The following is a 25949-nucleotide window of genomic DNA, read 5'->3' on the forward strand; positions in this document are numbered from 1 at the left end:
ATTTCAGGCAGGGTCGGGTGGATAAAGTCAATTATTTACATTCGGGTCAGGCTGGACTTATCTCTTGCTAATTTTTTAAATAAATATATATTTATACAGTGGGGAGAACAAGTATTTGATACACTGCCAATGGGTTTTCCCATTGACTGTGTATCAAATACTTGTTCTCCCCACTGTATACAGTGTATCACAAAAGTGAGTACACCCCTCACATTTTCTGCAGATATTTACGTATATCTTTTCATGGGACAACACTGACAAAATGACACTTTGACACAATGAAAAGTAGTCGGTGTGCAGCTTATATAATAGAGTTCATTTATTTTCCCCTAAAAATATAGCCATTAATATCTAAACCCCTTGCAACAAAAGTGAGTACACCCCTTTGAAAAAACATCCATCCCTAAATGTCCAAATTGAGTACTGCGTGTCATTTTCCCTCCAAAATGTCATGTGACTCGTTACAGGAGTGCTGTCAATATTGCTGCACAGATTGAAGAGGTGGGGGGTCAGCCCGTTAGTGCTCAGACCATACGCTGCACTCTACATCAAATTGGTGTGCATGGCTGTCACCCTAGGAGGAAGCGTCTTCTGCAGACAAGTCAACAAAGCACATGGATTAATGGAACCATGTCCTATGGTCTGATGAGACGAGCGGGCATAGAGGGCATAAGAGTGACAAACTCAATTCAAATCACAGCAGAAGGATGATTGGACGCCACACGACTGGACATCAAGAGTTCATGTAAGGTATTGATGACATCATCGCCACGTCACACAGACACTCCGTTTACAAAGAAACACACAGTTAGTGCTTTAGCATGTTTTTTTTTTTATTCTGTAATGGTTGTGTTCACATGGATTTAATGAGGAAGCCGCTGAAGGTGGTGAGTCGGCTCTGGTCGAAGACGCACTGGTTGGCCCACAAGGTGACCCACAGCTTATCTCCCGCCTCCAGGACCAGGGGCATCCCGTTGCTGACGCCGCTGTGCGTGCCCTTAGTGTCGTAGATGGCGAACATGTTTTCGCCGTTCTTGATCACCGCCGCGTTCAGGCTCCCCGAGGTCCCCACGTTGGCGTTCAGGAGGATGAAGTAGAGACCCCTGACGGGGGCCGTGAAGATACCTGTTCGGGAGGAAGGAGACCGTAGTCGCATTTTGGGGTTCCAGCTCGTGTGGTATCGGGCAATTCCAAATTCTTTTAATACTAAATGACGGCATACTCACTTGAATGTGACATCATCAACACTGCTTAGCTCATCGATGGTGCTAGACGGCCAATCCATTTGAAGTGGGAGGGGTGCCACCCCTCCCACTTCAAATGGACTAGTGACAAACTCATTCCAATTGACGACAGAAGCATGAAAAGACCTTTCATAGTCCCTAAGAACATGGCCGCCCTGAGGCAACATTCTCATCCAAGTCAATGCAATGATATGAAAAGGAAAATGATTGGACGCCACACGATTGGACGTCTATTGTCGTTCCTTTTCATGACGGCGGCACAGCTGGCCATCTTGGGCAGAGTGACCAGTGGTTCGAAAATAGATCTCAAAAATTATATATTGCAAAATATCGGTGCATCACTTCCCAGTACCCCCGATATCTATGATGTCATTTTAGTGCCGTATCGGTCCAACACGAGACAAAACATCCTGAAAATAACAATCTAAAGGTCAAAACCCAGATAGCAGACCGACATGGAACAAACGTTGATTTTCCATCAAAATGATCAGTATGGTTGACATTAGAGATGTCCCGATCGATCGGGATCGATCGGGTCCAATCACGTCATTTTCAAAGTATCGGAATCGGCCCAAAAATATCGGCCATGCCTTTTTTTAATATATATATATATTTTAATTAAATCCTTTTCTAATTGTATTTAACGTTACAGACATAATATGTTACACTCATCCAGAATTTTTAGTTTAGGCTTAAGGTAGGGTTATCAAACTTATCCCGATAACGGCGTTAATTAATTTTTTTAAAAATGTATCACGTTAAAATAATTAATGCAATTATCATGCATTGTCGCGCTCAATCTGTAATGGCGCCGTTTTGCCTATAAAGAGAGATAAAAGGCAGCGTAAAATGAGTAGAGTGAATTTTGTCAGCCATTGGAGCCCTTTTTTAATTGGCTAAAGCCTTACAATCCCTCTTCCTGCGATGAGAACTATCATGGGAAGCAATGTGGGGAAGCAAGGTAGCAAATGAACATTTACTTAACACCTTATGTTAATTCCCAACGCAGAGAAGATGTATCAATTGGTAGCACTACGCACAGTCATGGTTCCACTTCCCATCATGCATTTGGGTTGAATGGCTGCAGTATCATTTACTGAAAGCTCAACAAATACACTAGATGGCAATATTTTGTCACAAGTCACATTTATACTTTAAGAATTACAACTCTTTCTATCCGTGGATCCCTCTCACAGAAAGAATGTTAATAATGTAAATGCCATCTTGAGGATTTATTGTCATAATAAACAAATACAGTACTTATGTATGTTGAATGTATATATTCGTCCGAGTTTTATTCATTTTTTTCTTAATGCATTGCCAAAATGTATATGATCGGGGAAAATGATTGGGAATGATTGGAATTGAATCAGGAGCAAAAAAAAGCAATCGGATCGGGAAATATCGGGATCGGCAGATACTCAAACTAAAACGATCGGGATCGGATCAGGAGCAAAAAACATCATTGGAACAACCCTAGTTGACACTGAAATTTTCGACAATAAACAATGTTGAATCAACATTACAAATACCGATGACACCTGACAGTGACGTTGAAACAACATTGTTCTATGGTGTGTCACACGATGGTTGGGTTAACATTGTTTTATAGTTGATGAAAAAAGGTTGACAAATGTGATTTTTGAAATATGATTGAAAAGTCATCAAATCATGGATGAGCGGGAGTTATGCTCAAAAAAATAGTTGTGCTTGTGGTTGAGCGGGAAAACAGTATATCACCTTCAACGAACTCCACAGGAAACGCCTCATTTAAGCATAGCCATATTTAAAGGTAAGCCTGTTGCTTTTCTTCAGAGCCTTTATCAGAAATGATGTCTTATGGTAGAATAAAACGTGTTTCTCATCAAAGTTGTACATACAGTACCTGATAAAAGTCTTGTCGCTTGCATACACACAGTGCCCCTCTCATATATTTGTGATCAATATTTTCTTACATGAAATGGATCAATTTAATCACAACAGGCTTTGGAATAACATTTCGGTGCCAAACAAAACTTTGATCGATCAATTTTTGCAAAGACATAAGTCTTGTCGCCTTGTCAAATGATGCACACAATCCCAGATTAGAGTTTCAACTATTACCAATAATTGATCAATTAACTCTCAGGTGTGTATAAAAAGAACCTCAGTGCACTAGACCAGGGGTCCCCATTTGCCGGGCCGCGGACCGGTAACGGTCGCATTTTGCTACCGGGCCGCACAGAAATAATATTTTAATAACGACCGTATTCTCGCCCAATTAACCCTGTGCCCCTGCTTAACACACCAATATCTCTGTCTATTCTAGATATAATTCTATGGGATAGATTACAATGTTGTCATAGAAGTCCATTGATTGGACTGCTAGCAGTACATCTTGTTTGTGTGTATAATATATCTATGTGCGCTTGTCCTCGATAATAATGTATTACTAGGCCCTGGGCGCAGCACATTTGCTCCCGGAAATAATTAGCCCCCACAGGAGCGAAGATAACTGGAAAACAGACGTCTTTGGAGATATTTTTACGGCGAAAAGGGCACCTGACGAGCCTACAACCTCGAAGACCCAGGAACTGCGAAGGAGTGGATTCGTGACCCGTTTGTGAATAAACAGAGAGATCGCAAATGACGGGGACCTTATTAAACGTACATTCGAGATAACAACTCTACCGAGGTTCTGGATTAAAGTCATTCTGGAATATCCTGACATCGCGCCAAGAGCATTGAAAACCCTGCTACAATTTCCAACATCGTATCTTTGTGAAGCGGGCTTCTTAATTAATGTTTAACGACAAGGCGAAGTCGTTAGTGGTGAGCGCGATGTACAGCTGTTGTATGCAGCTTACATGGCAAGATGAATCTGAGAACTTTTCTACAAGTCATTCCATGAGCAAACGTAAGTTAATATTCCTTTCTTTCAAGAAAGTTTGTAGTGTTTACTTTGGAATCGCTGCATTTGCGCATTTTGCAGCTATGTTTAACGTTACGCGCATGCGCAGAACCGCATCGTAGCAATTTTTGATGGGTTGCAAAATTTGTCAGAACAACGGTCCGTGAAAAAAAAGACCAAAATAACACGGGTCCGTGGTGCAAAAAAGGTTGGGGACCCCCGCACTAGACTGCCACATCAACTGCAACCTGACCTCTGACAAGATGCCTAAGATTCCTCTTGAGACTAAAGTTTTAATTATTAAGAGCCTGAGGACCAGATCCACTGCAGATGTGGCAGACACCTTCAATGTGTCTCAGCGTCATGTACAGAGGATAAAAAAAAGATATGAACAGACCGTAGACGTTTTTGACAAGCCCAGGTCAGGCAGACACCTCAAGACAACTGCTCGGGAGATCCGGTTGTTGGCCGGAAAATCCAAAGCCAGCCCTTTTTCCACTGCAGCAGAGCTCCACGAGACCTGGTCACCTGAAGTCCCTGTGTCAACCAGAACAGTCTGTCCAATTCTGTCTAGAAATGGCCCCCATGGTCGAATCGGTGCTCAGAAACCAGCATTAAACCAAAGGCAATTAAAAAAGCGTGTGGTATTTGCCAAGGCCCACAGCTGGATGCTGGAAAAGTGGCAAAAGATGGATTTTTCAGATGAATCTTCCATTGAATTACACCACAGTCGCCGCAAATATTGCAGGAGACCTACTGGAGCCCGCATGGATCCGAGATTCACTCAGAAAACGGTGAAGTTTGGTGGGATACCCAGGACTTGAACTGTATCTATTCATCTTTGTTGCTTCATTTCTAATTATGTATCATATTGCCTCTGTAAAGCCCTTTGAGACATCTGTTGTGATTGAGGGCTATACAAATAAAATTGAATTGAATTGAATTGAATAGTGGCAACAGTGAATATAACAACTCATTTCACTTTGCTGAATCCAGCTGCTCCCTGTTAAGACCAACATAAGTTTTGTTTTTTTTGAGCTAATGGTTTTTTAATGCATTCGTAATTTAGTTTATAGGTATATTTAGCTGTTTTTTTTGTGGGAATATGAGTTTGAATAATTTGTTAAGAGCATTGTAAAAAAAAATAATAATAAATGTTAGCATTTTATAGCATTTAAGCTAGCGGACTTTTGCTATATAAATTAGCCAATTGTTCTTTTGTTGTACTTATATCCTCATTTTGTAATTTTTTTTTATACTGTTTGAGGCTCAGCTGAGATATTTTGATTTTTTTATGTTCCTTATCAGATTACTCGATTATTCGAACTAACTAGTTCATCGATTAATCGTCAACTAAAATAATCGATAGCTGCAGTTCTAGTTCCAAACCGTATTGAACTTTTTAAATGGAAGGCAAACCTTTCCTAGTGACTGAATTATAGGGAACCTCTTCCCGATTTTCATCCCTTGTTTAGCACCCACAGGGGTAGACCAGCGATATGGCGGTTTATAATCGGTGCCGTGGATTTCACACAGGCGAGGCCGAGTACCTACCTGTGTTGGCGTCGTAGCCGTTCCCCACGTTGGTGATCACCTTCTTGAAGATCAGGTTGGTTTCCGTGTTGAAGGGACCCTGGTAGGTCCACTCCGTCGTGGTGACCAGCGCCGCCGCGAAGGACACCGGCGCTTTGGCTACGCGGGCAAACCACAAGGACCAACGTCACAGCCCGCCAGAAGGTTTCTTCCCAATCCGGAACAATGAACTTAACCGACCTGCTTCAACGGCGTCCTTCTCCAGCTTCTCCACGCGCGCCGACAGCTGGTACAGGAGCACGTTGGCATCCCGCTCCGGCTGGTCGACGAAAAACAGCTGAGCCCGAAGGCCGCCCGCGGCGCAGGCGATTAGCAGAGCCGTTACAAGGGTTAAGCGCGAGAACGCCATCGCTAAAATGACACCGTGGCGGATTCTCGCCGTTATTTGAACACTTGAACTTTGGGCTCGATGTCCCGGCAAAGTTTGTTCAAAACATGGACTTTGTTCACAATAATTTGCAGACAAATATTTGCGAGCCTCACCAATATGTTTGCAAGCACCTTCAGTAGCACGCGAGAGGGAATAGCTAGCAATTTTTTTTGCTTCAGTGTAAAAAAAAAAAAAAAAATTGGGGGGCTTGGATGTAAAAAAAAAATTTTTTTTGTGGGCTTCGATGAGCGGAATTATGTGTTTGTTTGTTTTTTTGTGTGGTTTTTCGCTGCGACCTCAACTTTTTTTTTTTTGCTTCAGAATAAAAAAAAATGTCGCTTTGATGTAAAAGAACAAAATTTTTGCTTCGATGTAAAAAAAATTTATTGGGGGCTTGGATGTAAAAAAAATTTTTTTCAATATGTTTGCTAGCAACTTCAGTAGCACGAGAGAGGGAATAGCTAGCTCCCACTTAATGAAATTGAAATTCATTAAGTCTGTCCTCTTTATTTTGTAGCATTTCTCTCAGCTGTGCTATTTGCAAAGATCTACTTTTTTTCTGGTTCAGACTTCAGCTCCCCCTTGTTGCCATGTCGATTAGAGTTGTCCGATAATGACCTTTTAACTGGTATTGTCCAACTCCGAAAAAATCTGATACAGACATGCAGTCGTGGCTAATTGTGTTGTGATGCCCCACTGGATGCTTCAATCGTGATCAATGGAACAACTTCAAGGTTGTCCAAATAAACATTCTGTGAAAAATAAGAGAGCAACTTCAACTGAAGTTATGGAAAAAGTGCCTATATTGCACTACTATATTTAGTTTAATTCATTATTTTTCAATCATTTATTGTTCATTTAATTTTTGTACCATGAATTCAAATGATCTGCTCACATGACAAATCCAAAGCATCTTAGTTTGGAGACATCTAATGGTCAATAAGCATAACGGCTATGGTAAGCTGTGACCAGCCCTTGTACAAAGGTAGAAAGCTTCTGTATTCACTTTGAAGACAACATGCATATTGGACCAAAACCGATTTCATTTTTATCTGATATTGTTTTTAAAAACTTTTGTCGGCCGATAATATCGGACAACTGTAAAGTCAGTGTAAACAGCCCAGGGCATTGGGAGGGTTTGGCGTTTGATAAATGCCCACGCAGGACCTCATTCAATTTTTCTGTCCTTGGATAGGCTGGTCAGAGCAAACCCAGTCGATTTTTTGAGCAATACATTCATAATATGTAATAATAATTTGTTATTGGTAATATTGCATAGCATCAGTATATCGAGGACGACAAAGACCATCCCAACCAACCCCTGAAACACCCTTAAATGAACAAGAAGTGACCCTCGAAATGCCCCCAAATCAACAGGAAGTTAATTACCTGCCAAAGCAAAGCTACCATTGAAATTTCTCCAAAAAATTGGCTTTTCTTTTTCTAATAAACCCCAGCCCAATACCCCTTTTTACGGCTTTATTCTACCAATGGGGACATCTCCCATCGTGAAAATCTTATTTTTGAAATGTAATGTTATTATAACTTAATGATTTCATCTTGGCTGACAACCTCCTTCCTTCAGTGAGAGCCCTGAAGATGGGTCTTCCAGCATGACAACGACCCAAAGCACACAGCCAAGGCAACTAAAGAGTGGCTCCGTAAGAAGCATCTTAAGGTCCCCGAGTGGCCTAGCCAGTCACCAGATCTGAACCCGATAGAAAATCTATGGAGGGAGCCGAACGTCCGTGTTGCCCGGCAGCAGCCCCGAAACCTGAAGGCTCTGGAGAAGATCAGCATGGAGGAGTGGGCCAAAATCCCTGCTGCAGTGTGTGCAAACCTTGTCAAGGACTACAGGAAACATTTGGTATCTGTAATAGCAAACAAAGGTTTCTGTACCAAATATTAAGTTCGATTTTTGTGATGTATCAAATACTTATTTCATGCAATTAAATGCAAATTTATTATTTAAAAATCATGATTTTCTGTTTTTTTGTGTTAGATTCTGTCCCTCACAGTTAAAGAGAACTTATGATAAGAATCACAGACCTCTACATGCTTTGCAAGTGGGAAAACCAGCAAAATCGGCAGTGTATCAAATACTTGTCCTCCCCACTGTAGACATATTGTTCTATCAAACACAACAGTTCTTTTGGCAGAAACTGCTTTTTCAGCCTTGTGTTTTCCGGCACATATATTTCCATTTAGCCACTTGAACATGTACAGTATCTGTTCATTTCACATAGTTGCAACTAATCATTCTCTGTTCTCGTCACTGTGTGTTTTTATCTACAAAACTGCTCGCGTAAAAGGACTTTTTCTTCCATTGTTTTGTCTAGGTATGGGCCAGCACTCGGTTGGCGCCTGGATTTTTCCACTGTTTGTTACGAAAAGTACAAACGGTATGATTTCGAAGGTCGAGGCACTTCTGCTCGAGACGTCTCGGTGGAATGTCCTGGCTAGCCAGCGTTTTTCTTATCTTTCCTTCATAAATGTATATATCTATGATCAATCGGGTCTGATCACGTCATTTTCAAAGTATCGGAATCGGCAAAAAAATACCGGACATGCCTTTTTTAAATATATATATATATTTTAATTTAATAGTTTTCTAATTGTATTTAACGTTACAGACAAAATGTCTTACACTCATCCAGAGTCTTTAGTTTTGGCTTCAAGTAGGGCTATCAAATTTATCGTGTTAACGGCAGTAATTAATTTTTTAAAATTAATCACGTTAAAATATTTAACGCAATTACCGCATGCAGTGCAAGACCCACTCACGCATTGCCACATTCAATCTATAATGGCGCCGTTTTACCGATACATAGAGCTAAAAGGCAGCGTAAAAATTGTTCAAAATGCTGCTGCTCGATTTTTAACAGATACACCTAGACGTGAACAAAGGCTACGTTCATACTACAGGTCTTAATGCACGAATCCGTTTTTTTGGCGTGCCCGTTCAGACTGCCTTTATCCATTGAGACCGTTCAAATATTACGCATGCGCACTAATTCGCAGTCGGACACGCGCTAAGCAAGAAGACCCGCATGCGCAGAAGCATCAAAACAAATGACAGACGTCCTCCGTCATTCCAGGGATATCATATTTTGCTTTTCAAAAGGTGGACACAAATAACAGACATAAATAGTCCCCGTTTAGGCTTATATTCAAAGTTTATATGGATCGATAGCATGCACGCACTGTCCGTGCACGTCACACACACATACGGGCAGTTTGTCCCGACTTGGCCGTGGAGGCAATGTTGAAATATTGCTCACTTGGAAGAGAGAGAAAACTGAGCATTCTCAGGCTTATCCTCAACCCATTTTTATTTTTTATGACTGTTGTCAAGCGCAGCCCTTCCCCAAAAGCTAATAACGCACAGGTGCATCGCTACGGTAACGACTCTCTCGCTATTTGATGACGTAATTGCTGCATTAAATCCGATTTGCGGGACTGGACAGTACAGACCGCCGAGACAGTCTGGAAAAATGTGGCCCAGATCGGATTTAGACCACATACGAAAGTGACCCAGATCGGATTTGAAATGGTCCCGTTCTATGCGACTTGTCACGTTCAGACCGTCAAGTTAATGCCTCACTCGAGTCGGAAAAACACGAAAAAATCGGATTCGTGCATTAAGACCTGTAGTATGAACGTAGCCATATTACCCCCGTGCTATCATCGCTCCACTGGCTTCCAGTCCATTTTAGAATTGATTTCAAACTTTTACTGTTTGTTTTTAATTCTATTAATGGCCAGGCTCCTTCTTACTTATCAGAAATTTTAACCATCCGTAACTCTGGCAGGAGTCTTCGCTCTACCGCCCAACTTCATTTGCAAGTCCCAAGGTCCAAACTCAAACAGTGGGGAGACCGATCTTTTGCGGTTGCTGCACCCAGGTTATGGAATAGTCTTCCCCCTGAAATCCGCACCACTACAAATTTGGGCCTTTTTAAATCTCGTTTAAAGGCACACCTTTTTAGACTCGCCTTTCCCCAAGATTAGTTTAGCCTGGTTCTATTTCTATAGGGTTTTTAATGTTTTCGGATTTTATCAGTTTTATTGCTTTATTTGCTGTCTGACTTTAATCGTGACGCGTTGCTTCGTTTCTTTTTTCTTTTTTTTCTTCCTAATGTTATTGTATAATACTTTCTTGCCTTTTATTTACTATGTGCCATGTTTGTTTTTGTTGTAAAGCACTTTGGGACCTTTCGGGTTTTGTAAAGGGCTATATGAATACATTTGATTTGATTTGATAACGAGTAGAGTGAATTTTGGCAGTCTTTGGAGCCTTTTTTAAATTGGTTAAAGCCTTACAATCCCTCTCTCAACAATTTGAAATATCGTGGGAAGCAATGTGGGGAGGAAAGATAGTAGATGATCTTTTTCTTAACACCCTATGTTATTTCCCAACGCAGAGAAGATATATCAATTGGTGCCGCTACACACAGTCAAGGTTGCACTTCCCATCATGCATTTGGGCAGAACAGTTAAATGGCTACAGTATCATTTACTGAAAGCTCAACAAATACACTAGATGGCAATATTTAGTCACAATATACAAAGGCACATTTATCCTTTAAGAATTACAAGTCGTTCTATCCGTGGATCCCTATCACAGAATGAATGTTAATAATGTAAATGCCATTTGAGGATTTATTGTCATAATGAACAAATACAGTACTTATGTACTGTATGTTGAATGTATATATTCGTCCGAGTTTTATTCATTTTTTTCTTAATGCATTGCCAAAATGTATATGATCGGGAAAAATTATCGGGAATGATTGGAATTGAATTGGGAGCAAAAAAAAAAAGCAATCGGATCGGGAAATATTGGAATCGGCAGATACTCAAACTAAAACGATCGGGATCGGATCGGGAGCAAAAATACATGATCGGAACAACCCTAATGGTGATTATAACTTTCTTTTTGTTCCGGAATATTGTGTTGTCATCTGTTTGTTAAGAGAATTAAAAAAAAACTGTAAAAAGAAAAAAAAAAACGACTTTTTTTCCCCTTCAGTACACAACCAAGTGCTTGAGGCAGTTAAGGGAACATTGGAAGAGGTTAGGGGTAGGATTTTGGCTAGGTTAGCTTTGTGATGACATCGACACACATCCACACGCGTCAAATTTGAAGGTTTTTATTTCTCGGCTCGAAGTTCGGAGACTAGGGGAGGGGGCTGATGAGGAAGCCGCTGAAGGTGGTGAGTCGGCTCTGGTCGTACGCGACCTGGTTGGCCCACAGGGTGACCGACAGCTTATCCCCGGCGTTCAGTTCCAGTGCCATGCTGTTGGTGGCGCTGCTGAATTTGTTCTTGTTGTCGTAGATGGCGAACATGTTGACGCCTTCCTTCATCACGGCGGCATTGAAACCGCCGTCCGACGAGGAGGCGCCGGTGAGGGTGACGAAGTAGAGACCCTTGACGGGGGCCGTGAAGATGCCTACGGAAGACGAGCGCCGGCGTGACTCCGAGACGACAGAAGGAGGACTCGGTTTTGCGGCGTCCTACCCGTGTTGGCGTCGTAGCCGCCCCCCAGGTTGGTCACCACTCGTTTGAACACTAGCGTGGTGGGCGAGTCGAAGGGGCCGTAGTTTTCCTGTTGATCGTTGTCGGCCTTCAGCGCCACTGCGAACGCCACCTGCTGGCCACCTGCTGCAAGTGCGTCGGGACACAATTGCTCCAGTGGTTATGTTAGCCCTTTTGACGGGGAGCGATAGCTCCACTGGACTACTTTTAACCCTTTGAAGGGCAAGTGACTATTTTTGATCATTAAATAAAAATGGAAATATTCGTATTTATTATTGATTAGTAAATGGTTATTAAAAACAAAAGTAGATGTAGTAGTAGTAGTATTTCACTCGTTGGCTGCCATTGATGGCAATAGACGTCCAATCCATTTGAGACTGTGTAGTCCAATTGGATTGACAATCTTAACTCTAAAACTATACATTTCCTAAATGTAAATCTTAAATCTAAATCTTGAAACGGGTGAAACTAAATTTTTAGCTAATATGCAAAAACAGTCTGAGCTGCTTCAGCTTTGATTCTTTTACTTCTGGTCACCAGTCATGTGAATTTGCATGTTAGCTAAATATTTAGTTTCACCCGCTTCAAGATTTAGGATTTGATCTGCATCTAGGATATATATTTAAGATTTAAATTTAAGATATCTATTTTAATTGAAGATTTAAATTTAAGATATCTATTTTAATTGAAGATTTAGACTTACGATTTATATTTAGCATTTAAGATTTAGATTTATCATTTAGATCAAGGACTTATATTTAACATTTAGATCTAAGATAAATATAAATCTTAAATATAAATCACAAATTTAAATCTTATGTAAGGATTTATCTTTAAGATTTTTATTTTTAACATTTAAATATAAGATATATAACATTTAGATTTATATTTAAGATTGAAATTTAACATTTAGAAATCTAAGATTTATATTTACGATTTATTTATATTTCACATTTAGATTAAGGATTTATATTTAACATTTAGATTTAAGATATGTGTGTTAGATTTATATTTTTGATTTATATTTAACATCTAAATGTAACATTTAGATTTCAGATCTATATTTCGGAATCATCTTTAAGGTTTAAATTTATCATTTAGATTAAGGACTTATATTGAATATTTAGATTTAAGATACATAAGATTTATATTTATATTTAAGTTTTAGATCTAGGATTTATCTTTAAGATTTAGATTGACTTATATTTAACATTTAGATTTAATAAATATATAAGATTTAGATTTATATTGAAATTTAACATTTAGAAATCTATAAGATTTATATTTATGATTTATATTCAACATTTAGATTAAGGATTTATAACATTAAAATTTAAGATATGTATGTAAGATTTATATTTATATTTAACATTTAGAATAAAGATTTAGATTTAAATTAAATTCTGGTTTTAAACAAATTAAGTCTAATAATCATTTAAAAATAAATATTTAAGTTGCCAAATAATGTTCAAAAAAGTGGCAAAAGTTTTCACACCAAATTTGAAACACTGTGTGGCGCTAAACGTGAGAAAATGTCGTGTGCCGCTTTACAAACGGCGCCCAATTCGTCAATGGCACTGAAACACGATCATTCAACGCCAGCCATCAGAGTTCAAATGTATTTGACGTCTATTACTGTCACTTGTGGCAACGGAGATGAAAACTACACGTGTACTCACTCGTGACTTGTTGAGCCCACAGTGCGACCGGGCCGCATAGCAGCAACACACCAATCACCCACTGGTACGCCATCTTCAGATGTGCTAGCGTTCTGCCGGGCGCCTTGCTTGCAGTGGTCCTACTTAAAGGCCCGCCATAGCGTCGACGCCCTCCGACGGAGGGACAAATATTTGCCAGGTAAACGACCAAATATCTGTCAGGGACGATGTCACGTAACGCGACACGTCCCTCAAATTCTAAAGGGCACGTCGCTAGCAAGGACACGGACGGGCGGGCGACCACGGCCGCTAGCGTTGCGGAAAGCGGGTCGGCTTCCAAAATGGCTGCCATTGAATGACTTCATTTGCCTGTTTTACCTGTTCTTTGATGAAGACAAAATGAGATGGAAAGACATTTCTTATTTGACACCACAGGTGTCAATGAAGCGACGCCCGCGCGGTTTTGCGTGGCTGACAAAAAATCATTTGCATTCATTTCATATTTCTTGCTCAAAAACCAAAAAAATCAATTACATTAATTAATCAATTACAGATAGTCATCTGTTTCCTGCTATCATTGATGTTTGCTTTGAGAAGCAAAAAGCTACAGTACCATACAAAATTTGACAAAAATACTTTCCATTCATATCCAGTGGCCTTGTCCCCATTCATTTTAATGGTAAAAAAAACAAAATCTCTCCTATTGATTTTCAACCATCTGCAAAAATCTACATTGGCGCACTCACAAAAATAACTCGACAGGTAGTTATGGTTTTTACTAGCCTGAGGGTGCCAACGCTTTTGTCCGGCCCATTGTTGGAGCTTTGTGTCAAATTATAATGATTAACTTTTTTCCCTTCTCTTTTGTGTTTTTTCATTGCAAGTAAAATAAATGAACCGAAGCATTTGGAATTGCAATCATTTTCTGGGAGAAATTAAGCATTCCCGGACAGAATTGCAGGGGTGCCAATACTTTTGGCCAGCACTGTACATTGATGCCAATAAGGCCTTTGCGCATCCATGCCATTGACACTCATGTACGTCTATTCCATTGACAGCAATATACTGGGATGCTATTGATTACCATGCATGTCGGATCCCATTGACAGTCATTTATGTCAATTCCACGGACAGTAAGTGACCCATTATAATTTATCTGAGTTTGCTCTACATCAGGGGTCCCCAAACTACGCCTGCGGCCATATTTGGTCCAGCCTCCTGAACAAAAAAAAAAACAAAAGTTTCCCCCCCCCCCCCCCCCCCAATAGTGTTATTTATTTCCTGGCTTTTTTTGTGAAGAACCCAGAGAGGGTTATTTGGTTATTATCTGTTTAATTAATAGTGTTATTATTATTATATATTATTATTTTTATTTTATTTACTTTTGTTCCGTGAAGAATTCAGAAAGGGTTATTTGATTATTGCTTTCTGAAAAACAATAAATTTTTACTAGGGCTGTCAAAATTATCGCGTTAAATTTTTTAATTAATCACTTTAAAATATTTGACGCAATTAACGCACATGCCCGGCTCAAACAGATTAAAATGACAGCACAGTGCAATGTCCACTTGTTACTTGCGTTTTTTGGAGTTTTGTCGCCCTCTGCTGGCACATGGGTGTGACTGATTTTATGGGCTTAAGCACCCATGATCATTGTGTAATTATTGACATCAACAATGGCGGGCTACTAGTTTATTTTTTGATAGAAAATTTTACAAATTTTATTCAAACTAAAACCTTAAGAGGGGTTTTAATATCAAATTTCTATAACTTGTAGTAACATTTATCTTTTAAGAACTACACGTCTTTCTATCCATGGATCGCTTTAAGAGAATGTTAATAATGTTATGTAATGGCCTTCTTCTCTTGTATTTCTTTTCTTCTGTCCCCCCATAATCCCTTCCTGTTCGCTGCTTTGTCATAATAAAAAGGTATTTTGAATGATCACAATGGGAGTATGTCAGACTCTCAATGTGAAACATTAAAACTGTTCAGAATCTGGGCACTTAGACTTCCATTCTCTGTGTCAAACAGCTGAACAGGACAGGTTTTAAAAAAAAAAAAAAAAAAAAAAAAAAAAAAATGTTAATAATGTTAATGCCATCTTGTGGATTTATTGTCATAATAAACAAATACAGTACTTATGTACCGTATGTTGAATGTATATATCCATTTTGTGTTTTATCTTTCCATTCCAACAATTTACAGAAAATATGGCATATTTTAGAGATGGTTTGAATTGTGATTAATTACGATTAATTATTTTTTATGCTGTAATTAACTCGATTAAAAAATGTTATCGTTTGCCAGCCCTAATTTTTACATTTAGGCACTCCTGCAATTGTCACACCTTTTTGGTTACAAACTGACCCCGGCCCCCTATTAGAGAAGAAAAAAAGTTATGTGGCCCTCACAGGAAAAAGTTTGGGGACCCCTGCTCTACATGATAAAATGTCTGAGTGAGTGCTCGTCCGAGACTGGTGATTCCATACTTTTTGCTCGGGGTTATATTATCTCCATTTTCTTTTCATGGCATTTCTTCCTAGCCAGAACCGTTTGACGCACCGATGCCGTTTACACGCCAAAATGAGCGGAACTCTGCCAACCTCTTGGCAAATATGTGGTTAATGGTTATGATGTGAGTTTTGCAATTGGGAGATAACTGAATATTTCCACATTTGATTCAAAAAGTGAACTTCGTTCGCAAACATTGGATATCAAATTTTTGAGTTTATTCAACTCGGATCTCGGCTTCAAAATGAGGCCAGCGCAAATAATGACATTTGAACCAAAGGAGAGTGTGCAGTTGTTTATTCAACGAGTGTAGTTGCTCAAAGACACAATCCGGATTTAAGTCATTGCCATCATGGCCTTCGTAAGACGAGGCTTAATTCCTTGGCTGCCATTGACGGGGTCATTTCAATTCACGGCAGAAAAATGAAAAGACCTTTCCTTGACCCTAGCAACATGGTCGCCCTGAGTCCCATCAAAGTCAATGCGTTGACATTCGTATCAAGTCATAACTAGCTTAGGCCTCAACTCCTTTTTAAAAGATTGTTTCTGCTATTTACCATAGATGACCAATCCAGTTCTGCCACCCTCCCGTTTCAATTGAAATGGACGTCCATTAGGGGTAAAGTCACAGCCTGGAAGAACGCCGATTGGGCTTCCCTCAGAGTCTTCTTGTGAAGGGCTCCGTTTTTTGCCGGCCATCTTGGGTAGGGCGACCGGCGTTCTCGGAAAGTAGATGTTATGCAGCACGGGCACGTTATTTCTTAGTACTCCCCGTTACCCAGTTTTAAAACTAGTACGCGAGAGCCTAAAGCCTCTTAGCGTGCTTGAGGTTGTAGTGCGTGCGCATGTCCTTGCGCAGGCGGAACTTGTCGCCGCAGACGCCGCAGACGTAGAGGTGGACGTCCATGTGCTCCTCCAGCTGCCGGCCGCCCGGGAAGATCTGGAAGCAGACCTGGCAGATGGTCTCGCCGGCCGCCAGGTGCGAGATCATGTGTCGCACGTGGTCGTGTTTGAGGAAGGCGCCCTGCTCGCACACGGGGCAGACGTAGCGCGCCACGCCGCGGTGCATGTCCGTGTGCAGCCGCAGCTGGCGCTCGCGCAGAAAGCGCTTGCCGCACGTCCCGCAGGTGAACTGCTTCTCCTTGGTGTGCACCGTGTAGTGCTCGCGCAGGTGGCAGCGCTGGTAGAAGCCTTTGCCGCAGATGGCGCAAAAGTGCTTGCGCCGGTGGTCGGGCCCCGACTCGGGCCCCGGCTCGCGGGCGGAGCAGGAGAGGGCGTGCTCCAGCGCCAGGCTCTCGCTCCGGAAGGGTAGGCCGCAGCGGGGACAGGCCGCCGCCGTCGACTCTTCTTCATCGTCGTCCTCCTCGTCCTCTTCCTCCTCGCCCCCGCCGCCGCCCCCGGCCGCCTCGTCCGACTCGCCGCAGCGCTCGGCGTGCTCCTGCAGCTGACGTCCTTTGACCAGCACGCGGCCGCATCGCCCGCAGGCGCAGATGTGACCGAGGTGGCGCGACAGGTAGTGCGCCGAGCGCTCGTCCTCGCTCAGCGGCGCCCCGCACACCTCGCACGGGGCGCCGTCCGCGCTCTCCTCTTTCACCTTGAAGAAATGGGGCGAGGCGGCCGAGGCCTCGCTTTCCCACGCGGCGCTTCGGCAGCGCTCGCCCGAGACGCCGGCGAGAGCCCCGTCGTCCCCTTCGGCCGGCTCCCGGTCCGACGCCTCCGGTTCCCTCTTGACGGAAACGCCGGCGTCATCCGAGCTCTCGGCCCCGGCCGAGTCATCTCGGCCGCGGGGGCCGGCCGCGTACGTCTTGCGGTTGGTGCAGGTGAGGATGTGCTCGATCAGAAGCTTCTCGCAGCTGAAGACGAAGCCGCAGTCGTCGCACGTGAAGGTGCGGCCGAAACGGGGGCGTTCCCTCGGGGCCGAGCTCCGCCCCCCGCCGCGCTTCCTCAGGTCGCAAGGTCGCTCCGCCGCGTCCGTGCTCGGGAGCGCCGCCCCCAGGACGGACGCGCTCGACTCGGCGTCGCTGGCGAGGTACCTGCACGCCAGCGAAAACCCCGTTACGGATGCGCGGACCATCGTTCCATTTCAATTGGAATTTTCTAACACTCGGCAATGAAATTCAGTCTAAAAAAAATTTTTCAAATGATTTGTTTGTTATTTTTTGCCACTTAACTTTTTGGGATTGAATTTATTTCAAACGAATGTAGGTGACTGAATTATGCGTGACACAATTTTTGGCCAATCAATTTTTCCCAAGTGGACTTGTGTCACTCAATTTTTCACGGAGCCCCAAAGATAAAACAGAGAGGGTAAAAGAAATGCTGACGTTAAAAAAACAAACACACAAAAAAAAACACCGCCACTAAAGCAGTACTTCTCAAATAGTGGGGCGGGCCCCCACAGGGGGGCGCGGAACGATGCTGAGGGTGGCGCATGTGACTTGGGGAACATACTTTTTCGCCATACTAGAATAAAGTGTAATTGCACATCCACTGATTGGGTGGTAGTGACGCTCTCATTTTCAGCATAAACGCAGTATTTTTGAACCAAACAAGAGCACACAGCAAAGAGCACTGGAGATATGAAAAGCTAAGACGAAGAAATATGATGAAGCGTATGTACAGTATGCGCTTTTTAAAAAATATATCAGCCTCAAGTATCGGCTTACAAAATTGGTTTTGGATATTGGCAATTGGCTAAAATTTAGCAATCGGCATTTGAAAATCCCATATCGGTCAACCTCTACTTTAAACAGTGAAAAAAATTCAATTCGCTTCCGACAGTATTTTGCAGCGCTTACCTGGCAGAGCCGCCGAGGTCATCGGCGGGGGCGCCGTCGTCGTTGTCGTCGTCGCGGGCCGGCCTCTGCCGCTCATACATGCGCACGCCGAAGAGCATCTTGCCGGCGCCGGTCCCCGCCGACCGCTCTGAAGAGGACGGCGTCAGGCCGGAGGCGGCGCCGAGGTCACGCAGGTCGTCCGGCGAGTCGGGGATGAAGTACATCTGCAGGTAGACCATGGACGCCCGCAGGTCGTCGAAGTCGAAGGCGCTGGCCGCCACGCGCCCCAAATACATGAGCTGCAGGATCAGGTCGAAGCACTCGGCGCTGATCCGCATGTTGCTGAGGTCCAGGCGCGCCGCCCCCTGCCGGTCGCGGATGAACATCATGCGAAAGTAGGAACTGCAGGCCGCCAGCACGGCCTTGTGCGCTCGGAAGTAAATGTCGCCGATGGCGATCAGGCAGTCGCACAGGAAGCCCCACTCCCGCTGGTTGTTTAGCTGCCGGAGGACGTGATCGCTGTGGATCGGCCTCGCCATCGCCGAGATCTGAAAGGTCAACGCACCCTTCTTTAAATGCCAGGAAAAAAAATGTCAATAAAATTCAAACTTCAGAGATGTGACACAATAATGATTGTTGCTTTTTGTCAATACCTTGTCGAGCCAGAAGTAGTGTTGGACCGCAACGATTATTCGATCGACTTGAGTAATTCGATTGGAAAAAAGCTTAGGGACAGCGAGAACCAAAAGTGGTATTTGCCATGTGGCAAAATGAATTTTGCCACGCAGCATTTTTTTTTTTTTGCCATGTGTTGTGGCAAAATGGATTTTGACATGTGGCATTCAAGTGTATGTTCAAAATTCACAGCCACACGTTTTTCTGCCATTTAAAATGAATGGAAAATTTGGAAGTGCATGGCTGGCTAAACTACCACATACCCCCCACTCTCCCCAAAAAATGCGACGAACCAAAATTGATTTTGCCACACGTAAAAAAAAATACCATAATATGGCAAAATCAATTTTGCCACATGGCAAAAAGAAATGCTATATGGCAAAAAAAATGCCCCATAGCAAAATCTATTTTGCCACATTGCAAAATCAATTTTGCGACATGGCAAAAAAAAAAGCTAGATGGCAAATTAAAAAAAAAAAAAAATGCAATCAATTTTGCCACATGGCACAAAAATGCCACATCGCAAAATCAATTTTGCCACATGGCAAAAAAAAAAAAAAGCTAGATGGCAAAATCTAATTTGCCACATGGCAAAATCTAATTTGCCGCATGTAAAAAAAAAAATGCCACATGGCAAAAAAAAAAATGCCACATGGCAAAATCAATTTGGTCACATGGCAAAAAAAAATGCCACTTGCCAAAATCAATTTTGCCACATGGCAAAAAAAAAAGCTAGATGGCAAAAAAAAAAAAAAAAAATGCCACATGGCAAAATCAATTTCGCCACATGGCAAAAAAAATGGCACATGGCAAAAAAGAAATGCCACATGGCAAAATCCATTTTGCCACATGGCTTTAGGTGGATACGCTGCCCTCTCGTGGCAACAGTGTGTACGCTATAACTCGTCAACGTATAACTTGAATTTCAAACAAAACGGCTTTTGGCTCGGCTAACCCTGGGCACTTGACCGGAAGTCTTATGGCGACTACTCCACCAAACGAAAAGCACAGGCACCATAATAAATGGCGCGGAACGATAGACAGTGATATCTCGCTACTTTGCGCTTCAAGCTACAGTTAACTATGATCGACAGATCTTAAGGTTTGATCTTACCGGAGATATGGAAGCAGAAACTTCAAAGTGCCTCATACGTCAATCATCATTTAACTTGTTAAACAGTTGCTGGGGCAACCGAGGGTGTCGGTTTGGTCTCAACATTGGTAGTAACTGCATAACTTGCATGTACACATATGCTGAGGACGGGACATTAATAAAACAGATTGGGTGAACAGGGGTCAGGGCTACTGCGCTACTTCACGGTTTTTCACTTATTGCGGCGGGTTCTGGTCCCCATTAACCGCGAAAAACGAGGGATCACTGTACATGATCACTCACGGACTCGACCCCTCTTTACCGCCACCTAACGGCTGCGAAAAGACATTTGAAATGGACGGGAAACGTATTACTCTGAAAGGCTAGCAGGAAGCCAAGTGCGGTTGCGGGGCAGGACGAAAATGTCTCCCGCAACGAACACGCAAACCCGCCCGCCCCTCACTCACTCTAGGCAGGCAGCACAACAGCGACTCACCGCAAGTAGCTGAATCCGACGGAGGCGCTCGTTGATCGGCTCGAGATGGGCGGAGGCGCCGCTAAACACGGCGGGGGAAAGTTGAGGGAGGATGCGAAGGGGAAGAAGAAAAAGAGAGACGAAAAGAAACGACTGGCTTTTCTTTTTTCCCCTTCTTGTTGTTCTTCAACTAGGGCTGTCTGGCTGCTGGCTGTAACTTCCGCACAAACCGCCTGTGGATCACGAGGAACAAAATAAAAGACTTCCACATCACGTAGGCGCCTTCAAAATAAAGTTGCTTCATGGCCTCGCCCCGGAATGCACAATTTCAACAGATTTTGCAGCATCCCGTTTTTATTTTCGTTGACTTAATTCATGACAGTTATTCCTAGTATTTCAAATATTTTAGGAAAAAAATGGTCATTTAACAAAAAAAAAAATTTCACAAAAAAATTTTGTTATTTCATTGTTCGGTTTTTGGGATGCATAAAATCTATTTTTAATAAATTGGGGAAAAAAATAAGAATGAAATCCCATTTGAAAGAAAAAGCTGCAGTTGTAGGACAACGTATTTTTTTTAATTAGATAGGGATTTGCAAGGCAAAAGCCCAATAGTATAATTTCTTTTTTTTTTTTTTTTAATGGCGTTTCTTCGGTGTGCCGCCCAGCCCAAACCGTTAGTCCAACAGTCACCGTTCGCATGTCAAAATGACCGTAATATTTCGCGAAGCAGAGAATTTTTGGAACGACCCCCCCAAATTTTCAGTTCGCCCGTAAAAGTGGATTTTTTTGAAAAAAAAAAAAAAAAAAAAAAACACTACTTTTCAAACAAATTTGACCGAATCCCATAATTTACACATTAAAAAAATCCAGGACGGTAAGGAGCATAAAAGTTACATACAGAATTTAGCAACAATGTACGGTTCCTCCAAAAAAGGTCCCATTCATTTCTAATGGGATGCCATTGACAGCCACGTACGTCCAAATCTCCGTTCATTTTCAATAACAGGAAAACAGGTTCTTGTGATTTTTTACCATTTACCATGAAAGCCCACTTACATTTGGTGAACTGATATCAACAGGAAGGGACACCAAAATGTTCCCAAATTAACAGGACATATAAATTAATAGGATGTATACCTGATATCAGGAGGACCATAGGCGGAATTTGATTTTTGTGGCGGGGGGATCGGGGGGACAAAAATGTTGATGACCCCAAAACAGTGTCAGCAATAAAATCAACTTACTAGATATATGCTCGGATAGTAGCTTAGCTCATGCTCGTACATACAGACATCCCTGCTGTTTGTGTTTTTCTTAGGGCTGTCAAAGGATTAAAATTTTTAATCGCGTTAATTACAACTTAAAATGTAATTAATCGCAATTCAAACCATCTATAAAATATGCCATATTTTTCTGTAAATTATTGTTGGAATGGAAAGATACCACACAAGACGGATATATATATTGAACACACGGTACATAAGTACTGTATTTGTTTATTATAACAATAAATCAAAAAATGGCATTAACATTATTAACATTCTGTTAAAGTGATCCATGGATAGAAAGACTTGTAGTTCTTATTAGATAAATGTTAGTACAAGTTGTAGAAATTTTATATTAAAACCCCTCTTAATGTTTTCGTTTTATTACAATTGGTAAAATTTTCAATCAAAAAACAAAATAGTAGCTCGCTATTGTTGATATCAACAATTACACCATGCTCACTCATGGTACTAACCCATAAAATCAGTTGGACCAAAGCACCAGCAGAGGGCGGCAAACACCAAAAAACAAGTGACAAGCGGACACTGTACTGTCATTTTAATCTGTTTGAGCGGGGCATGTGCGTTAATTGCGTCAAATATTTTGCGTCTTACCTCGTGGATAAGTAGACGCCGAAATCAGTTTTGACTGAATATTCCAGCCAGGAAAATGTATAATAATACGTTGAAAAGTAGTTGTTTTTGTTCCCCAGAATTTTTGAGGGTTAACATCTTTAGTGGAGCAAACTGAAACTCCGCTCACCATTTTGGCGGTGCTCTGCGGTGTTTCGTGGTCCACATCTTCAATCCTTGGTTCTCGCTCAGTAGTTGTTGTCGCTTTTGAAAGCTTAGGTTTGAAAAAAATCACGTCATTATCCGTCTTGCTTCTTCCGTCCTCAGGCAAGGGTGTAGGTTTGGTCTCAACATTGGTAGGGACAATATGGCATAATCTGCATGTACACTTTGAAGGGAATAGGTACCGTTCTCGCACACACCGTATAATTGTTTGCATTAGTCTAACACATTCATCTAACCATAGTTTAGGCAGACTTCACTCCATGCCCTCTTGAACACAGTAAAGTGAATCACCTTATCGGGGCTCCTGAGGGGGAGATGGAAAAATGGTAGTTTCTCGCAGGCACCGTCTAACTCGAACACACGTAATATAATTAATCAGGGAATAGTATCATTTCTCATATTTACTGTAGGACTGAACTACTCTAAACACACCTAATATAAAATAAACAGCACACCATAGTTGAATGAAAAGCAGAATAGATACACAACGCCATCTTATCATAGAAGCCCAACGTGTGCGTCACGAGCAAGATTGACGCACCAAACTCTTGCAATCAGTTCTGCAAGGACAAAGAGCAGCGTGCTTTGTCCCAAAACAAGTACCGTAATTTTCGGACTATAAGCCGCTACTTTTTTTCCCTTCATTTTGATACCTGTGGCTTATAGTCCAGTGCGGCTTATTTGTTGATTTTTTTAGGTAACACTTTATTTGACAGCGGTGTCATAAGACTGTCTTAAGATCATCAAAATTATGACATGACACTATCATGGACATCACTGAATGCTTATGTCATTAGGTGTCATTTGGCAAAATATGTCACCAACTCAATTTTTGTCCATCTTGGATCTTTTGCATCCATTCAAAAGTGAGATCATTTGCCGGATAACACTTAATGACATCTGTTATAAGCATTTATGAATGCTCAGGACAGAGACATGTCATAATTATGATTGTGTAATGGCAGTCTTATGGCACCACTGTCAAATAAAGTGTTAGCAAATACCATAACTAGCAATTGATGAAACAACTGGAACAGTAACTGAAGAAATATTTAGCACAGAACATGATTTTTGATTGTTATTTACATCTGTAGCACTGCAATGCATGCTAAGAGGCATGTTGGATGACAACAGTGTTGACAGCAGATGGCAGCAGAGGTTGACTGTCTCCCCCAAGGGAGCAGTGATGGCCAAATGAAGCTTCTTGAAGCAATAAAGCTTTGCAGCAAATTGGTTCAAAGCTTCATGGTGCTTCATTTGGTCTTTTGACAGTCGTATGATGCCGCTGTCAAATAGTTTTACCGGTTAATATCTTTTGGTGGAAATATCCCATGATACAGTTAGAACAGCTGCGGTTTATTGTCCAGTGCGGCTTATCTATGAACAAATGTTGTATTCATGCCAAATTTGGTGGGCTGCAGCTTATAGTCAGGTGTGCCTTATAGTGCGAAAATTAGGGTAGAACCAGCCCAGATAACAAAGTTGATAGCGGGCGCTTGGGACGTCAAGACCAGCGTCGGTCGATGTGGCAACCACGTCCCATGCACGGACGAACCTGACCGCCCAAAACCGGCCACAGAGGGATGGTCCCGAAACAACATGCAGCCACACCTTCGGCACGGCCTAATCCACCACGGACTTAAAAAACACTGGACACTGAGATAACACAGATTTCGCTGCTCGGAAACAATTTCTATGTAGCCTTGTTTTGGATCCAGACTTGTTCCTCCATCGTCTGTTTTTTTGCCTTGTTTTTGACCATTGTCGACGAATAAAATGTCAACCTGTTTTCAGTGAGCCTTTTTCAAACTTTTGGAACATGGAGTCAGTACAAAGGGTTAACACAAGAGGTGAACGCGCGGAATTTCCGCACGGAAACGGCAACAGCCCGTGCGGCTTGGCCGGGGAGGCGAATTCCAACAACTTTTTGCAGGGGACGGGACATTCTTAATCAAATTTATTTCTATAGTTCTTTACACAACCCGAAAAGTCCTCGAAGTGCTTTACAACAAAGAAAAACGATCAATGCAAAATCTGTATTCACTTATACTAACTTTTATGTGTATTGGTTCAGCCTACACAGTTCAATTCAAACCTTTGTTTTCAAAAATGACTGAAGAAGTATTTTGAAAACTTCCAGAAAAAAAATTCTGGATTTTATGAGCAAATTCAAATTGCATTATTTGAACATAAATTACAGTGCCCTCCATAATTATTGGCACCCCTGAAAAAGATGTGTTTTTCATTCATTCAGTCATTCATTCATTCATTTTCCATGCCGCTTTTCCTCACGAGGGTCGCGGAGGTGCTGGAGCCTATCCCAGCCAACTATGGGCAGTAGGCAGGGGACACCCTGAACTGGTTGGATGTGTTTTTTAGCTTCTAATGTTTTTTTTTTAATTCAAATAATATGTATATATATATGTATAATATGTAATAATAATATGTAATAATATGTATATAATCACAGTCCCAGGCTTCAACAGGGACCGTGTGCTTTGGTCAGCTGAGACCAAGATTGAGCTTTTTGGCAACAAACACTCTAAGTGGGTCTTGCGTGCCACGAAAGATGCGCATGCTGAAAAGCACCTCATACCCACTGTGAAGTATGGGGGTGGCTCAGTGATGCTGTGGGGCTGTTTCGCTTCCAAGGGCCCTGGGAACCTTGTTAGGGTGCATGGCATCATGAATGCTTTGTAATATCAGGACATTTTAAATCAAAATCTGTTGCACTCTGCCCGAAAGCTGAAGATGGGTCGTCACTGGGTCTTTCAGCAAGACAATGACCCTAAACATATGGCCAAATCTACTCAGAAATGGTTCACCAGACACAAAATCAAGCTCCTCCCATGGCCATCTCAGTCCCCAGACCTTGTTTTGTTGCCAAAAGGGGGTTGTACAAAGTATTAACACCAGGGGTGCTAATAATTGTGACACACATTATTTGATGTCAAATAATTTTATGTGGGATTTTTCCCCCACTGAATGAATGCACTTGTATTGAAGTTTGGATTTTTCTCTTTTTTTCCATTAAGGTCCCATATTATTTGAATT

At 41.9% G+C, this 25949-nt stretch overlaps 3 protein-coding genes across 4 annotated transcripts; all 3 read right to left on the reverse strand.

Moving 5' to 3' along the window:
* Window positions 1–808: 808 nt before the first annotated feature.
* LOC130907771 (complement C1q tumor necrosis factor-related protein 3-like) lies at window positions 809–6105 on the reverse strand. The gene is made up of 3 exons (XM_057823207.1): window positions 5908–6105; window positions 5689–5826; window positions 809–1125 (listed from the first exon to the last, which is right to left on the reverse strand). Exons 1-3 carry the CDS (start codon window positions 6074–6076, stop codon window positions 854–856), a joined length of 579 nt encoding a protein of 192 aa, XP_057679190.1. The 5' UTR covers window positions 6077–6105; the 3' UTR covers window positions 809–853.
* Window positions 6106–11234: 5129 nt separating this feature from the next.
* LOC130907837 (complement C1q-like protein 2) lies at window positions 11235–13662 on the reverse strand. The gene is made up of 3 exons (XM_057823315.1): window positions 13317–13662; window positions 11620–11763; window positions 11235–11551 (listed from the first exon to the last, which is right to left on the reverse strand). Exons 1-3 carry the CDS (start codon window positions 13645–13647, stop codon window positions 11277–11279), a joined length of 750 nt encoding a protein of 249 aa, XP_057679298.1. The 5' UTR covers window positions 13648–13662; the 3' UTR covers window positions 11235–11276.
* A 1825-nt stretch (window positions 13663–15487) lies between these two features.
* Window positions 15488–25285, reverse strand: zbtb1 (zinc finger and BTB domain containing 1). 2 transcript variants are annotated; one of them, XM_057822937.1, is made up of 4 exons: window positions 22861–25285; window positions 20851–21062; window positions 18608–19134; window positions 15488–17842 (listed from the first exon to the last, which is right to left on the reverse strand). In XM_057822937.1, the coding sequence occupies exons 3-4, from the start codon at window positions 19123–19125 to the stop codon at window positions 16615–16617; spliced, it is 1746 nt and encodes a 581-aa protein (XP_057678920.1). In that variant the 5' UTR covers window positions 19126–19134; window positions 20851–21062; window positions 22861–25285; the 3' UTR covers window positions 15488–16614. The 2 variants fall into 2 exon arrangements, with proteins under 2 accessions (XP_057678920.1, XP_057678919.1); XM_057822936.1 differs by having other exon boundaries at window positions 20851–25285.
* Window positions 25286–25949: the final 664 nt, after the last annotated feature.

Source organism: Corythoichthys intestinalis, chromosome 19 (genome assembly GCF_030265065.1).
Source record: "Corythoichthys intestinalis isolate RoL2023-P3 chromosome 19, ASM3026506v1, whole genome shotgun sequence".
Taxonomy (NCBI): Eukaryota; Metazoa; Chordata; class Actinopteri; order Syngnathiformes; family Syngnathidae; genus Corythoichthys; species Corythoichthys intestinalis.

Excerpts from the sequence above, each read along its gene's own strand:
- LOC130907771 (XM_057823207.1), bottom strand. The coding sequence starts at position 6,076 with ATGGCGTTCTCGCGCTTAACCCTTGTAACGGCTCTGCTAATCGCCTGC. Across the intron at positions 5,827-5,907 it reads GAAGGACGCCGTTGAAGCAG|CCAAAGCGCCGGTGTCCTTC; the intron begins GTCGGTTAAGTT and ends TTGCCCGCGTAG. Across the intron at positions 1,126-5,688 it reads CGGCTACGACGCCAACACAG|GTATCTTCACGGCCCCCGTC; the intron begins GTAGGTACTCGG and ends CCTCCCGAACAG.
- LOC130907837 (XM_057823315.1), bottom strand. The coding sequence starts at position 13,647 with ATGGCAGCCATTTTGGAAGCCGACCCGCTTTCCGCAACGCTAGCGGCC. Across the intron at positions 11,764-13,316 it reads GTGGGCTCAACAAGTCACGA|CAGGTGGCCAGCAGGTGGCG; the intron begins GTGAGTACACGT and ends ACGCACTTGCAG. Across the intron at positions 11,552-11,619 it reads CGGCTACGACGCCAACACGG|GCATCTTCACGGCCCCCGTC; the intron begins GTAGGACGCCGC and ends CGTCTTCCGTAG.
- zbtb1 (XM_057822937.1), bottom strand. The coding sequence starts at position 19,125 with ATGGCGAGGCCGATCCACAGCGATCACGTCCTCCGGCAGCTAAACAAC. Across the intron at positions 17,843-18,607 it reads GACCTCGGCGGCTCTGCCAG|GTACCTCGCCAGCGACGCCG; the intron begins GTAAGCGCTGCA and ends GCTGGCGTGCAG.